Source organism: Chelonia mydas, chromosome 17 (genome assembly GCF_015237465.2).
Source record: "Chelonia mydas isolate rCheMyd1 chromosome 17, rCheMyd1.pri.v2, whole genome shotgun sequence".
Taxonomy (NCBI): domain Eukaryota; kingdom Metazoa; phylum Chordata; order Testudines; family Cheloniidae; genus Chelonia; species Chelonia mydas.
The window spans coordinates 16,302,318-16,316,378 of NC_051257.2; the positions used below are offsets into that span (position 1 = coordinate 16,302,318).

Below are 14,061 nucleotides of genomic sequence, written 5' to 3' on the forward strand. Positions count from 1 at the left end.
CACAAGCAGGGACACGCAGCCCATCCAATAAAGTCTAGCAATATCCAGCCCCAAAGAAGGATACCCAGATCACTCACGCCAGGCCTGAATTCGGTGCGAGGTGCCCTGTGATCACGAAGCCCCCCCTTCCGTGTGCGTGATCCCTTCCCTGACGTTTGTCTGCTCAGTCGGGAAGGAACCTTTTAACATTCCGACCGGCAATTCGCCAGCCAGCGTGCACCACCGGGCCTGCACTCTCTCGGACGGAAGAGGCGGGCGTGCCCGACTTTAGCCACAAGTTTTATTGTTTTAGTATGAGCTCACCACACTTTAGCAAGCCACTACTGGGGTCTGTGGTACATTAATACACATCTGTTGTAGTTACACTCAGTGGACTCAGATTTGTACAGCGTTTGTACATAGGAAGGGGAGGGAAAAGAATCAAATAACAAAATAAACATTTGCAGTCAAACCGTTTTTTTTTTTTATCTTACTCACAAAATTCGATAGCCAAAAAATGACTAAGCTACAAAATTGTAATACATACTGTCTGGGTAAAATGTTATCATCCATTTATACATCTACTATCGCCTTTATTCTGGTAACTTACATGGAGGCCTATAGATTTTAGTGGATTAATAATTCCCTACAAGATAGTGGTGAACCGCTAAAAGCTGCTGTAACAACGGGGTCCTGGAATCTTGTGAAGGTTTCAGTTGCATCTTTTTGTTTGTTTTCATGAAACCATCATGCATACCCACTGAAAGTCAAAGGAACTGATCAGAGGAGGGGATGGGGCAGTAGCTGGTATGTCCTGACTATTAATTTAGGACCCATGGGTATTAGCATGGGACTGTGTGTCCGCTTCACTTTTCTGAACTCTGAAAAGGATAAAGCCAGTACTGCCATCCAAATGCTTGTAAGATTTCTCTTTAGCTAGGATGAGGGGAAAGGTTGCTAACCTGGATCTTCAAGAGCCTCTCCAGTTGGCAGGGAGACTTTATTCTTCAGATGATTTCTCAGCCTTCAGTGGGAAAACAAAACAAAAAACTCTTCCAGCCACTGAAGTAATACAATGGATAGAAAGTCCCAATTTTCAACAGCATGGACTCATAATTCCTACAGATTCAACCACTGTGCAGGCCCTTAATTGCTCTTTGAATGGGAAGGGCGCATGGGTGGACCAGACAGCTCAGCACTGCTTTTCCAAGCAACTAGCTCTCACCCAAGACCCCTTGACTGTAGAGGGAAAATTCTCCCCTCTCACCCACACTGCAGTTGTTGATCATGAAGGCATATTCTGCACACAGCCCTGGGTGCGATACCAGCATGGAACATGCAATGGAGACAACTGTGGGGGTCACGGAGGAGAAAGCAGCCCCCTATCTTACTTCAGATTTGAAGCTCTGAACAAGATCACTAGGATTAATGCTGATGGGAGAGACTTTCAAATGGGAGCTAGGCTCTCAACTCCTACTGACTGCCAACGGGAGTTGGCTGCATAACTTCCCTTTGATGACCCCCTCCCCCAGGAAAATACTGATGATGCCAGTTACACAGAATGTTGCAGAGTGCTTTATGTACCACTGTATCTGGGCCAAAGTAGCGAGAAGCTTATAAATAAATGTGGTGGAAGGGGACCCTCTGACTTGTCACTTTCTGGGTTTCTTTCTAATTTGGTCTCCTAAAAATCTACGGGTGCAGCTAGCACCTGAGCAGAGGGCCAGCATGAGCTGTGGGCACTAGGGAAATTCCTCGCCGCTGTCTCTGGTGCCTGTTTCACTTCTGCAGGACTTCACGGGCACACAGGCCTCATGCTGGCCCTGCCGCACAGGGAGGAAATGCACCCTGTGTGATCTGCATTCCAGAGGCATTCAGCTCCTGGCTGGGCTCTCCTGAGCAGGGGCATCTGTTTCTGTTGTAACTCTCCCGCCTGCAAGGCGAGCTGGAAATGGGGCGCTGATCCTATATGGCTGGGTGCACAGGGGCAGAGCCTGGGGCTGCTGTGGCGTGTCCGAGGAGAACAGGTTTGCCCCACGCTGTTTCTCTCTATGCAGAGATCTCTTTCCAAAAGGGGAAACTCAGAGCCTGCGGGACAGCGTGTGATTCAGTGCAGCCCATTGCTGTGGTAAGGCCTTTCCCTGGAAGGCTACTCTCCCCTTAAAGACTATGCCCTCAGTTATATCCTAGAGAGCATTAGATCCTGAGAAGATAGTCAAAGCCAGTTTACAAAGCAGGCTCTCTTCTCCCTTCTCCCCGTAACTGAATGGACTCAGGTGCACTGGCCTGATATATCTTGATAGGTCAAATTCTCCTCTGGTTTCAATCAGGGCAGTGCCAGTCACTTCAGAGCTTTGCCCCATTCAGACCAGCAGAGGACTGGCGCAGTGCACACCTCCCAGTGGGCAGCTCCTGTTTGAACCCGGGGAAGCAGGAGGGTTGCAAAGCGACGCAGAAAGTTGCTATTTAATCCTCTTTAAATAACGGAGGCATGTTACTTTCAAACTAGATGGAAAATAAATACAGATTAATTAAAAAATCAACCCTCCCCCCCTGGCTTTCCCACTTGATAAGTCCCAGGAACTCCTAGGCACTCACATGGCTGCTGCCTTCCCTAAGCCCTGGAAGGCATTTTCCAAAGCCCATGGCACTGCCCTGACTGCTCCCATTGAAGTCACTGGGCGTTTGACCATTAATTTCAGAGGCAGCAGAGTCAGGCGGCCAGTGCTGGGTGCTTTTGAAAATACCACCCCCAAATGATCAACATGGCACCTCCTGCTGTACATTAGTTTTGCTTGGTTATGACATTTTACACTTGGGCTGTCTATCAATGGGCTTTTGGCTCCTAAGTCCCTTAGGTGCTTTGAAAATCCAAGCCTGAGGCAATGATTAGTGCTTTGTTCTTCTATGCAGGTAGAGGGTGCTGGTTCCACACAGCAGGACCTGTCCCACCTGAACTCCCGTTAACCCTCTGAACTCATTAACCAAATTTAGGCTTCTTCTCCCAACATGCCTCACTTTCCTGAACCCACCTCCTTATCTCAGCCATTGAAACAGATCCAGTGTCCACCATCCCCACCAGGTGAAAAAGGCCTAACTCTATTTCACCGCCCGGCAAGAGGTCTAGTGGCTTCCCTCGTGCAGGAGACTTGGACGGGTGGGGCAAAACTCTTCCCCAGTTTGCCTCGAGCTGCCCCAGACTCTGGGTGGCTGGAGAATTTCAGAGTAGCCAAAAGCGGCTGAAGAAAAACCATACAGGAAAACGAAGGGCCAGATTCCCAGCTCATGTGCAATGGCACATCTTCACAGGAAGTCAACAGCTCGGTCGTGTCCTGCCATGTTGGGAGCTCTTGTCCACGTCCACGGGAGCTCCAGCTCATGAACTAGCCCAGGATGTGCGGCAAAGAGCTGGAGAGAGGAGCAGAGCGGTGGACTTGATCTAGGCATTTCAGAGAGGCACAGGGATGCCCAGAGAAGAGACTGAGCTGTTCACAACTTTATGTCATTTGGCTGCATTACGGTAAATATGGCCAAAATGCTGCATTTCCAGAGAAATAGGAAACAATTTGATTTGTGTACCTCTGAAAAGGGATTCTGCAACTAATTCCCTTGGAGGAGGGTGGGGGGAAGGATCAAACAGCATCAAGAACAGCCGTTTGTTTCCATGACGAGCCTCTTCTCCCCCAGAACCAGAGGATTGCCCATTAAACATTAGTCATTTCACTGGTGCTGCAATATGTCAATCCAAGTCCTGCCCCACATTCCAGGTACTGATGCCCCCCTTGGGAAGCCGCCCCAGCCCCATCAGGGGTTTGAATGGAGCCTAAGAATCTGCTGCTGCTCCCTAGGGTCCCAGGGTATCGAAAGGTGAATATTTCTTTTCAGAGCAAGGGGTTTGCCTCAGACCATATTCTACCCTCGCTCCACCCAAGTATCATCCCATTCAGCCCAATGGGAGTTTAGTGCAAAGACTGAGGCTAGAATACAGCCCTTGGAATAGGGAGCAAGTCCATGTGCAAATACACACAGGCAATGGGGTTCCTCCTCCTGCATGGACAGTTATTGCAGATGGGTACAGAGGTGCACAACTGGCTCTCTGCACCCACAATGGCAACAGTTTTTTGTGCAAATCTGGGTGCTCAGTTGTGCCTAGATTTCTGTGCACGTGGCTTGGAGCTCCTGCTTTAAAAATGTGACCCTCAGTGTTGTTTTGGGGCCCAAACCTGCACCCCGAACTCCCACTTACAAGAAGTAGGGGGAGTCTGAGGTGCCCAGCAAACAGAGGAAAGAACAGAAATCTGCTCTGGTTACAGCTGGAGCCCTCCTGCTCTAGACGGGGCCTTTGTTTCAATATCATCCTCAGTCCCTGGTATAAGGCACTCTTGCAAGAATGCTCACAGCAACATGTTAGCCCTCTCCTGTCGGATATTGTACTGAAGAGCCAAAGACAACTGAGAATGGCAGGGGCAACGCCAAGGCAGCCTAATGCTAGGCTAGCCCATCTCTTCCAGCTAGTGATTACAATTCTGTGGATAGCAGTGGAGAGGGATCAGAGCCTAGAGGCGTCTGTCCAATGCGACTACATCCTATGTGTGTGTTTTCTACTCAGACCCTCACAAACAGGCATACAAAGGCTCTAGCCAGATGCTGTGTACGTCTCTACATGCCACAACACACCCATGGGCCCTGGCTCTGGGCCCCGGCACAGCCGGTCCTGCTAAGAGATCTCTCGGAGGAGAGAGGCTAAGGAGACCTGTACTCACCCCTGCCAGCGGCTCCCTCCCCTTCTTCAACTCAGAGTAAGCACTGACTCAGAAATAGCTGTAATAAATTATATCACCTGAAATCAGATGAGGTGCCCCCTGTGCTATCATACAGTACTAAGTGGAGTCTCCATGGCCTACAGCTGGGAGGTCTTCTATGCTGGAAAGGGGGAAGACCGTCCCAAAGGCTTGTCTTCTACAATCCACGCTGACTGGCTTGAGCACAGCCAGCCCAGCCAACCCTTTTCTGTAGTTCTTCATACTACGCGGGTGGGTGGGGGAGAGGGACAGGGATTACCTGGCGGGGGAGAGTGCAGACTTTGGGAGCACACTTAGGAATTTTCTAATGCCCCAAGCAAACGGCTTTGCATTTCCTCTAGGGTTCTAGGAAACACTGATGAAGTTTCAGCCACCATCAGCTCTCAGCAAGACCACATTGTTCAGGTGGGATGAATGGAGGGTCCACTTGGCCAATACAAATTCCACCGTCAAAACCGATACGGATAAGAAAGCAAAACAAAAGGATCTTTACACAGGTAGGTTGCCATACCGCTCCTTCTGGAATGATGCTCGTCTTGGAAAATACGAACCAGGGGATTGTCCTACTTAGGTCAGTTAGTACGTTATAAACAGTCCTGTTTTTAAAGTGAAAATACTGTTGCTAGTCTTTAGGAGGTGCATCCTTTTCCTGTCGGTGTGCAGAAGATACTGGCATGAAATGGTCCTCTCCACCTCTTCTTCTCGATCAGTGCTTCTCCTGGAAGAAATGAGACTGTGTTAAGAAAACAGAGGCCTTGGCAATGAATATGTGATCAAGGTAATCTAGATTACCAGACTCTTTGGCTATTTATCCAAAGAAGCCAGCAAACTTCATAGAGCCATACAGTTATAGGATCGCCAGCTCATCTAGTCTAATCTCCTGTCCACCATCACAGGCCACCAACACCATCCAGCACCTGCACACTAAACCCAACAATTGAAATTAGACCAAAGTATTACAGCCCACAGGAGACTTGACCATTATGTATCACAGGCAGAGAACAGTGGGGACCGAGGTGCACCAGTGCACAAGGCCACTGCAAAGACAGGGAAATGCATAAGCAAGAAAAACCCAGATAACCCTGGCAAGTGACCTGCACCCACACACTGCAGAGGATGGCAAAACCATCCTCCCTGGCAAGGTGGCTGCCAATCTGACCTGGGGGAAAATTCCTTCCTGACCCCCCCACGTGGCGAATCCTAGACCCTGAGCATGTGAGCAAGAACCAGTCAGTGAAGCATCTGAGAGAGAAAACGCCTGCTGCCATCTCAGAGAACTGGCCCTTCCTGTCCAATGTCCCATCTCCAGTCATGGCCATCCCTAATGCTTCAGAAGAAGGAGTCCGAAGAGGGGATGATGGTCATTTTTCTGCATACAAGGACAATCTTCAACCATGGTGAAATGGCCATGCCACTGCAAGGTACCAGGTACTTAATCAATCTGACCCATGTTACCAGTGAAGAGACAAAATTCTGAGACCTTGGACCTTCTCCCTCGGGTCTGAGAACCTGAGAGAGCATAAAAGTAAGCTTCCCCCAATAATGGTCCATACTGTGAAATACACAGAGATCTGATGAACTGAGGAAGGTTCTAACTTGTGCTGACATGTGAAGAGAGACATATGAGTGCTGATCTGGGAGAACTGTCCAATATAGAAGATGTATATGGAACTTCTTAGCTGCACCAGGTCAATAGTCCAAGGCATCACAGTGTGCACATTACCAATTTCTTTGCATGGTTTTTCTTTTCTTTTTTTTAAATCGGAAGCTCTAGGACCCAGAGGTTTTCAAAGCCTCCAGCAACAGCTGAAATCTGTACTTTCAGTTTCAGGCCAGTCCCAGCTGCGGGTGCAGCTGCTCCAGGGAATTGGTTCTAGCGCACTCTGGAATGAGGGCTATGCAAAGCCAACTGTTCTTGCTGTCGAACGTTATGGTCAAAGCCACGCTCCAGGGGATGAGTTCAGTGTTAGACGTGCCCCTGGCACGGCAGAGACCCCATGAAAGAGGTCCTGCCTGGGCCTTTTTTAATTCAAATAGCTCAGTATTGTATAACCTACCTCCTGCTTGTGGGATTTATCCTGTTGATGGATCCCATTAGCAGATCCCGAGTTTCCAATAGTCTGTAACAGAACAGATGAGATTTGGTTGAAGATGGGCACTGATAAAAAGCATCAAACTCCCCAGAAGCGTTGACATCTGAGGTGACAACTAACTCCCCTTCATACAGATCTGATATTAACTGCTGCATGCTGGGAAATTAGAATTTAAAGATCCCATGGTGCTCTTGGCAAGGGATTCTTAACCTCTGGATCCTGGCCAAATCCCCCAGGGGGGAAGGGTAATTGCATTCTTCCTAGAGATGGAATTTCCCCCTGTAGTTTCAACTGGGCAAGGTCCCATTCTTTGCACTCAGCTCCTGGGTAGCATTGCCTCATGCTGTTGGATTTGCTAATCTGCAAAGTGTTTTGAGTTCTTCGGGATACCAGGCACTACAGAAAGCGTGTGGGTTCACCACTTAGCACCTGTCATCTCTAGAGCTGAGTCAGCCAGGCGGAATAGGCTTTGGTTTCTACCTTTAAAAACGACAGCCAAGTCAAACGCTGATCGTGGCTCTCTAGCAGCGAGAACAGGGCCCTCATCCTTTGCAATTACAATATAACCAGCAGGAGAGGAGGGCCGGGAGCAGCTGGAAGCATATGGCTTTGGCATGCCAGCTTTCATTCAGAGCCCTTTCTACACTGACAAGATTGACAGCTGTGAATCCACCACCAAAAGCATTGCTGACGGCAGCACGGGTGGATGTTACAGTGGAGACAGGGCTCTGGAGCTTTAACTAGATCACAGAATCATAGGACTGGAAGGGACCTCGAGAGGTCATCTAGTCCAGTCCCCGGCACTCATGGCAGGACTAAGTATTACCTAGATCATCCCTGACAGGTGTTTGTCTAACCTGCTCTTAAAAACCTCTACCAACAGAGAGTCCGCGACCTCCCTATGCAATTTATTCCAGTGCTTAACCACCCTGACAGTTAGGAAGTTTTTCCTAATGTCCAACGTAAACTGCCCTTGCTGCAGTTTAAGCCCATTGCTTCTTGTCCTATCCCCAGAGGTTAAGAACAACAATTTTTCTCCCTCCTCCCTGTAACAACCTTTTATGTGATTGAAAACTGTTATCATGTCCCCTCTCACTCTTCTCTTTTCCAGACTAAACAAACCCAATTTTTTCAATCTTCCCTCATAGGTCATGTTTTCTAGACCTTTAATCATTTTTGTCGCTCTTCTCTGGACTTTCTCCAATTTGTCCATATCCTTCCTGAAATGTGGTGCCCAGAACTGGACACAATACTCCAGTTGAGGCCTAATCAGCACCGAGTAGAACAGAAGAATCACTTCTCGTGTCTTGCTTACAACACTCCTGCTAATACACCCCAGAATGATGTTCGCTTTTTTTGCAACAGTGTAATGCTGTTGACTCATATTTAGCTTGTGGTCCACTATGATCGGGGGATCCCTTTCCGCAGTACTCCTTCCTGGGCAGTCATTTCCCATTTTGTATGTGTGCAACTGATTGTTCCTTCCTAAGTGGAGTACTTTGCATTTGTCCTTATGGAATTTCATCCTGTTTACTTCAGACCATTTCTCCAGTTTATCCAGATCATTTTGAATTATTATCCTATCCTCCAAAGCAATTGCAACCCCTCCCAGCTTGGTATCATCCGCAAACTTTATAAGTGTACTCTCCATGCCATTATCTAAATCATTGATGAAGATGTTGAACAGAACCAGACCCAGGACTGATCCCTGCGGGACCCCACTCATTTTGCCCTTCCAGCATGATTGTGAACCACTGATAACTACTCTCTGGGAACCGTTTTCCAACCAGTTTTGCACCCATCTTATAGTAGCTCCCTCTAGGTTGCATTTTCCTAGTTTGTTTATGAGAAGGTCATACGAGACAGTATCAAAAGCTTTACTAATGTCAAGATATACCACATCTACCACTTCCCCCCTATCCACAAGGCTTGTTTCCCTGTCAATGAAAGCTCTCAGGTTGGTTTGACATGATTTGTTCTTGACAAATCCATGCTGACTGTTACTTATCACCTTATTATCTTCTAGATGTTTGCAAACTGATTGCTTTATTATTTGCTCCATTATCTTTCCGGGTACTATCATTACACTACAGCTTCCCCTCTTGCTACAACTAGTAGTGGATCAGGGCTACGAAGCTAGTGATTACGGGCAGACACAGCTAGAGAGAAGAGAAAGGCCAGGCTGAGTTTTGGAAGCTTAGATCCTAGAAATTCAGATTGAGCCTTTAGAAGGGAACTATTTGCCCCGGGATCATTCCTAACTGCACTTGGTATTGCTTCTTGCATGGCAATCAATTACTCCGGAGTCACGTCCCAGGTTACTCTATACCGGCATTTACAGGGCACTCATTTTTCTGCAATACAGTAAATTCCCCAGTCTCTGCACAAGACACACAGCCTGTGCCTTGAGTGGCAGCCGCATCCAACACTACAAATTAGACGTGAACTTCGCTGAGTACAAGGTCGCTGGGAATGAATAAGCTGGAATGTAATTTGCTAGAAACTAAATAAAATCTCCCAGAGCAATTATTACAAATTCTTTGAGAAGAAGCTTGAGTGCCAAATCCTTGTCATTTCCTGAAAAGCTATGAGATCAGGGTCTCCAAAGACATGCAGTATGTGGAGATTTTTTTATTACAGGCTAATACCTAGCTGTAGTCATGGCCACAGCAACAGTAAAGTGCCAATTACTTGACAATGAGATGGAGACAGTGCTATTACATCGCAGCTCCTGCAACTCCTTGTCTAATTGTGAGGCCAGCCATGCACGGTCAAGAGAGTCCAGAGCATGTCAGCTGATAAGCCTGCAAAGGGAAAGCAGCAGCATCTTGTGGTAATGAGCGATTTCCTTTTTTAGAGTGTTGCAAAGTGAAGGCAGTGCAGCTGAGAGACAAGGGGAAACAGCGGCGAGCTGGATCCCCCCAAAATGGCTACTGTGTTTTAGGGATGATTGTTTCTGTAGGTCAGGGAGAGAGCAGCGTGGAATGGGCTTACATCCGATGAAGTGAGCTGTAGCTCACGAAAGCTCATGCTCAAATAAATTGGTTAGTCTCTAAGGTGCCACAAGTCCTCCTTTTCTTTTTGGGAATACAGACTAACACGGCTGCTACTCTGAAACCTGTCATTGAAAATCAGTATCTAGCCAAGCACAACCAGAGTCCATGATTGTTTCAGTGCATCCCATTGTGCCCACTGGTCTCCATTTACGGGGTCAAAGTCCTTGGCCTTATCCTTAAACCCTTGTTTAAGCAAGTTCCCCTGAACTTCCCGCACTGAAACTCAGGAGATGGGGGTTCAGTCCTGACCCCACCGCACGCTCTTTGTGTGACTCTGAATGAGCCATTTAGGCCCAGGGTTTTAAATGTATTTAGGTGTTGCTGCACGCAGTGTTGCAACATCTGATTTAGGAGCCTAAATCTCATTTTCAAAAGGGATTTAGGCACTAAGGAATCTAACTACCATCTATGTCAATGGGAAGGCCCCTAAGTGCCTTCATCCCTTTCGAAAATGAAATTTAGGCTCCTAAATCAGCTAGACATTGCAATGCTGAGCACAGCAATGCCTAAATACCTTTAAAAATCTGGCCCTTAGTCTCTTTGTGCCTCAGTTATCGTCTATAAGTTGGGGATGATATTTCCTTTCTGCCACCCTTTGTCCTGTCTATTTAGATGGTTAGTTCCAGGGGTCAGGGATTGACTCTTTCTGTGTGTGTGTGTGTACAGTGCCCAGCACACTGAGGGGGCCTCCAAGTGCTATTGTAATATAAATAAATGATATGGAGTAAAGTAAAAAAATCATGTAAAAATTATTCTATGAAAAAGAAAGAGAGAGGGATTTCTCTGTGCAAGAATTGCAGAGATATTTCCTCCTTTCAGGAAAAACAAAAATAAATACCATTTCTGGAGAAGGAAAAGTGAAAGGGAAGATGTCTTAGCACCGTCGGGGTTTAGCATTCCTCCCAAGGGGGAACATATCCACCATACCACTGGGTATTGTAGCCATCCATCATGACACATTTCAGTTTAAGACATGGTGGTTACAACAGAAGCTAAAGTCACTCTGGAGACACTGCCAGGATTGCATTATGTCTTGGACTACAACAAAGTTGTCACCATAACTACAGCTGTGGCATGTGGTGCGGAATGAAAAATACACAGCTCTGTCTCACACAAGGCAGGTGGCTGCTTTCACCACACTTCTGTGTGCAGAGGAATTGTCTACGCCAAACCCGGCATTCTCGTCTTAGACTTGTCTCGTTTTCAGGGCAGGCGCCATCCTTTTATTGTGTGTTTGTACTGCACCTAGCACAATGGAGCCAGGTCTCTGATTGGGATCACTAAGTGTTATTGCAATACAGATAATAAATGAACCATCCCACCCCTGCCCCTGTCCTTGCAGCAGACTTTGTGGTGTTCTGCACTTGGGGAGAGAAGCAGGATATCCATTGGTCCAGATTGCCTGCCATAAAGTACCTGGACCTGTAACAGCACAGCATGGGAGAGGAAAAAATAACCAAGGCCCTAGCCTCTGTGCGTTACGGTTAGGTCATATCATGCAGTATTAAGTATCCTTCTGAATGTGCATTATGAGCAGCATGCACTTGCTGTAAGAGATGAACATTTTTAGGACCAGGTAGATGAGGAAACTTTCAATCAAAGGAACACATGTAAGGTGTAAAAACACCAGGCCTCTAAGAGATGTAAACTGACTGTAGACTTGAGTTCAGAGAAAATGCGGTCCGAAAAGCAAAAGATAGAGAATGAAAGAGCTTAATGTAAATACCAGGGCCTTTCCACAGAAGCAGGTCTCAGATACACTAAGGGTAAATGACAGAAAAGGTTGGAGCATGCCAAGATAAATTAAACGGATTCTCAGCCTCCGCTCTCACAGCAGAGGATGTAGGAGAGACGCTGGAAGCACTTCTAAATTTCCCAGGGGAGGCAAAGGAAGTACTGGAGGAAATCAGAAGGATTCGGTCGCAGGTGTTTGAGAGCAGCTGACCAACCCCTTGAGTCAGGTAGAGTCCAAGAGTTCTGAGGAAACTGGCAAGAGAGGCGGAAAAACCTTTCCCAGATGGATCTCTATTAAAGCACTTGGAAACTGAAGAAGAGTGTGCTAATGGGCGGCAGGGAAAGTGAATTCTGATGAGAACAAAGAAGAGGGATGACCTAAATCTGTATTTTTCACTTTTCATGTATCATTTTAAAGGAGATAAACAATGAAAAAATAGTCTTAGCTTATACGCCAGGAACAGTGCATTAATATAAACCAAGAAAAAAAGTAAGTCTCTCTCTCTCTCCATTAGGCCAAGTGAAAACCCAGCCAGGGTCACTACTAGAAAGAAAACATTTATTAGGCTGTTCCCAATGGTTATTCCCATCTAGATACAGACAGACAGGGCCTGGCTCCACTTTGGAGGTGTAATCCCCACCTTGAGGGGACACACCAACGCTTGCTCCGATCGACCTAAAGTGCGAACAGTATAAGTGTAGCCACATCAGCGCATGCGGCAGGAGGGTCTAGGCATCTAAGTACGATCCCATCTGAGACCATAGGTACACACTCAGGTTGCTAGCCCCTCCTGCTGCTGCTGTCGCCATGGCTACGCTGCTATTTTTTAGTGCGTTAGCTCATTTAGAGCTAGCACCGATATTACCCCGTCCAGCCTGAAGTGTAGACATACCCACCCACCCACATATAGTCCCTTTCTGTACCCATGAATGCAGCCAACTCTGGTGTGAAGCCTAGTAGATGTGTAAAAACCATCCAGCAGCACCGTATTTACAGCGTAAGAAAGGAAATCAATGCTATACCCATATGAAATGAGGAGATACACGTGAAGTTACCATTTAAATAGGTCGACTGTAATTCCCCACACTGGAATTTGGCACAGGATACTGGGAATAACACCCGGTTCTTGTGAAGAGTGCCAGAGGATCTTTAATGATCCACACAGAGTCATGCAGTTGGTTTTAGATCTCATCTGAAAGACAGAATCTGTAGCAAACACTGCACCCCCCGTGATGCTTTGTTCTGTCAGAGGGAAGAGGGCTACCTATTGAATCATGACCTACAGCACCACTTTGATTTCCTTGGTGGCGTGGGGCCCCATCAGAGCATTGCTCTGGGGACACGGCTGCCATGGCGCGAGCAATCAGGTAACTCGCTGCTCCGGTGGGGGGAGTGCACTACCTGTGTTTTCTCTGAAGAACTTCTCATGGCCTCCATGAGTTTCTCCATTTGCTGACCCTGCTCCAGGGCATTCCGCAGGACGTCCTCCGTGCTGATCAGTCGGTGCTGCAGCCGGAGAACCTCAGTCTCTGATGAAGGGTCAATCAGGGAGTACCGCCTTTGATCTGTTACCGATTTCTCTTTATCCTTGACATATAAAGGCAAAAAAAAAAAAAAAAAAAAAAAAAAAAAGCAGGGAAGCAGGTTAGACTCTGGTAAACACATAGGAACTAGGGGCAGAGTACATTTGAGAGTGACTTGTGCCAGACTCTGGTTTCAGTAACGGATCAGAGCAGACTGCAAGGTTGGAGAGAACCAAGTATTAAATGCAACAAGGGGCTGCTCCGATTTGTTACTAGCCGAGTTCAGTCAATTACTTAAGTCTCCTCCTCTAGAGGTCGCTGCAGTCCACAGGAATCACAAATCTAGATCTGAAAAAAATCATTAAGTCTCATTAGCTCTTCTTGTCCACTCGGATCTTCCTCTATCGCCTTATCGAGGAATAAACAACAGGGGGAAACGAGCAACTTTGTATTTTCTTCCTATTCTTCTCCTACTATTTTATTTTAGGAAATCTGACGTCTTGCAATGAATATATAAAACAAAATGACTCCAGCTATTGCTTGAGATGGAAAGGAAGCATGGCCAAGATTTTTTTTAAACAATCCCTTGAAAATAAGTGTAGGTATGTGAGGCCTCAGTTATGCAGATTATATTATTTATACAGCACGGTAAGCGTGCCTGCCATTTTACACCGTTAAAACAAGATAACTTTCACAATTTTATTATGAGTCTCATGGTATTTGGTGTTTTTCTTAAAGCCCCAGCTTCCGGAGGCATGTGATTACATGAGAATCTCAACGTTAAAAAAAAAATCAGTTTCTAGCCATCACAGCTGCAGAGAAAAGATGAAAAAAAGAAAAAGGAAAAAAACCCAGGTGCATCCTAAAGGCTCA

At 46.8% G+C, this 14,061-nt stretch overlaps 1 protein-coding gene across 10 annotated transcripts in view; it reads right to left on the reverse strand.

The window, feature by feature from the left end:
• Nucleotides 1-260: 260 nt before the first annotated feature.
• Nucleotides 261-14,061, reverse strand: part of CLIP2 (CAP-Gly domain containing linker protein 2) — a 151,485-nt gene continuing 137,684 nt past the window's right edge. For all 10 annotated transcript variants that reach the window (XM_043531112.1, XM_043531115.1, XM_043531116.1 and 7 more), the window contains 3 exons: nucleotides 13,067-13,252; nucleotides 6,839-6,901; nucleotides 261-5,499 (listed from right to left, as the gene is read on the reverse strand). In XM_043531112.1, coding sequence (XP_043387047.1) covers nucleotides 5,488-5,499; nucleotides 6,839-6,901; nucleotides 13,067-13,252 — 261 coding nt within the window. In that variant the 3' untranslated portion in view covers nucleotides 261-5,487. The remainder of the gene's footprint in view (nucleotides 5,500-6,838; nucleotides 6,902-13,066; nucleotides 13,253-14,061) is intronic.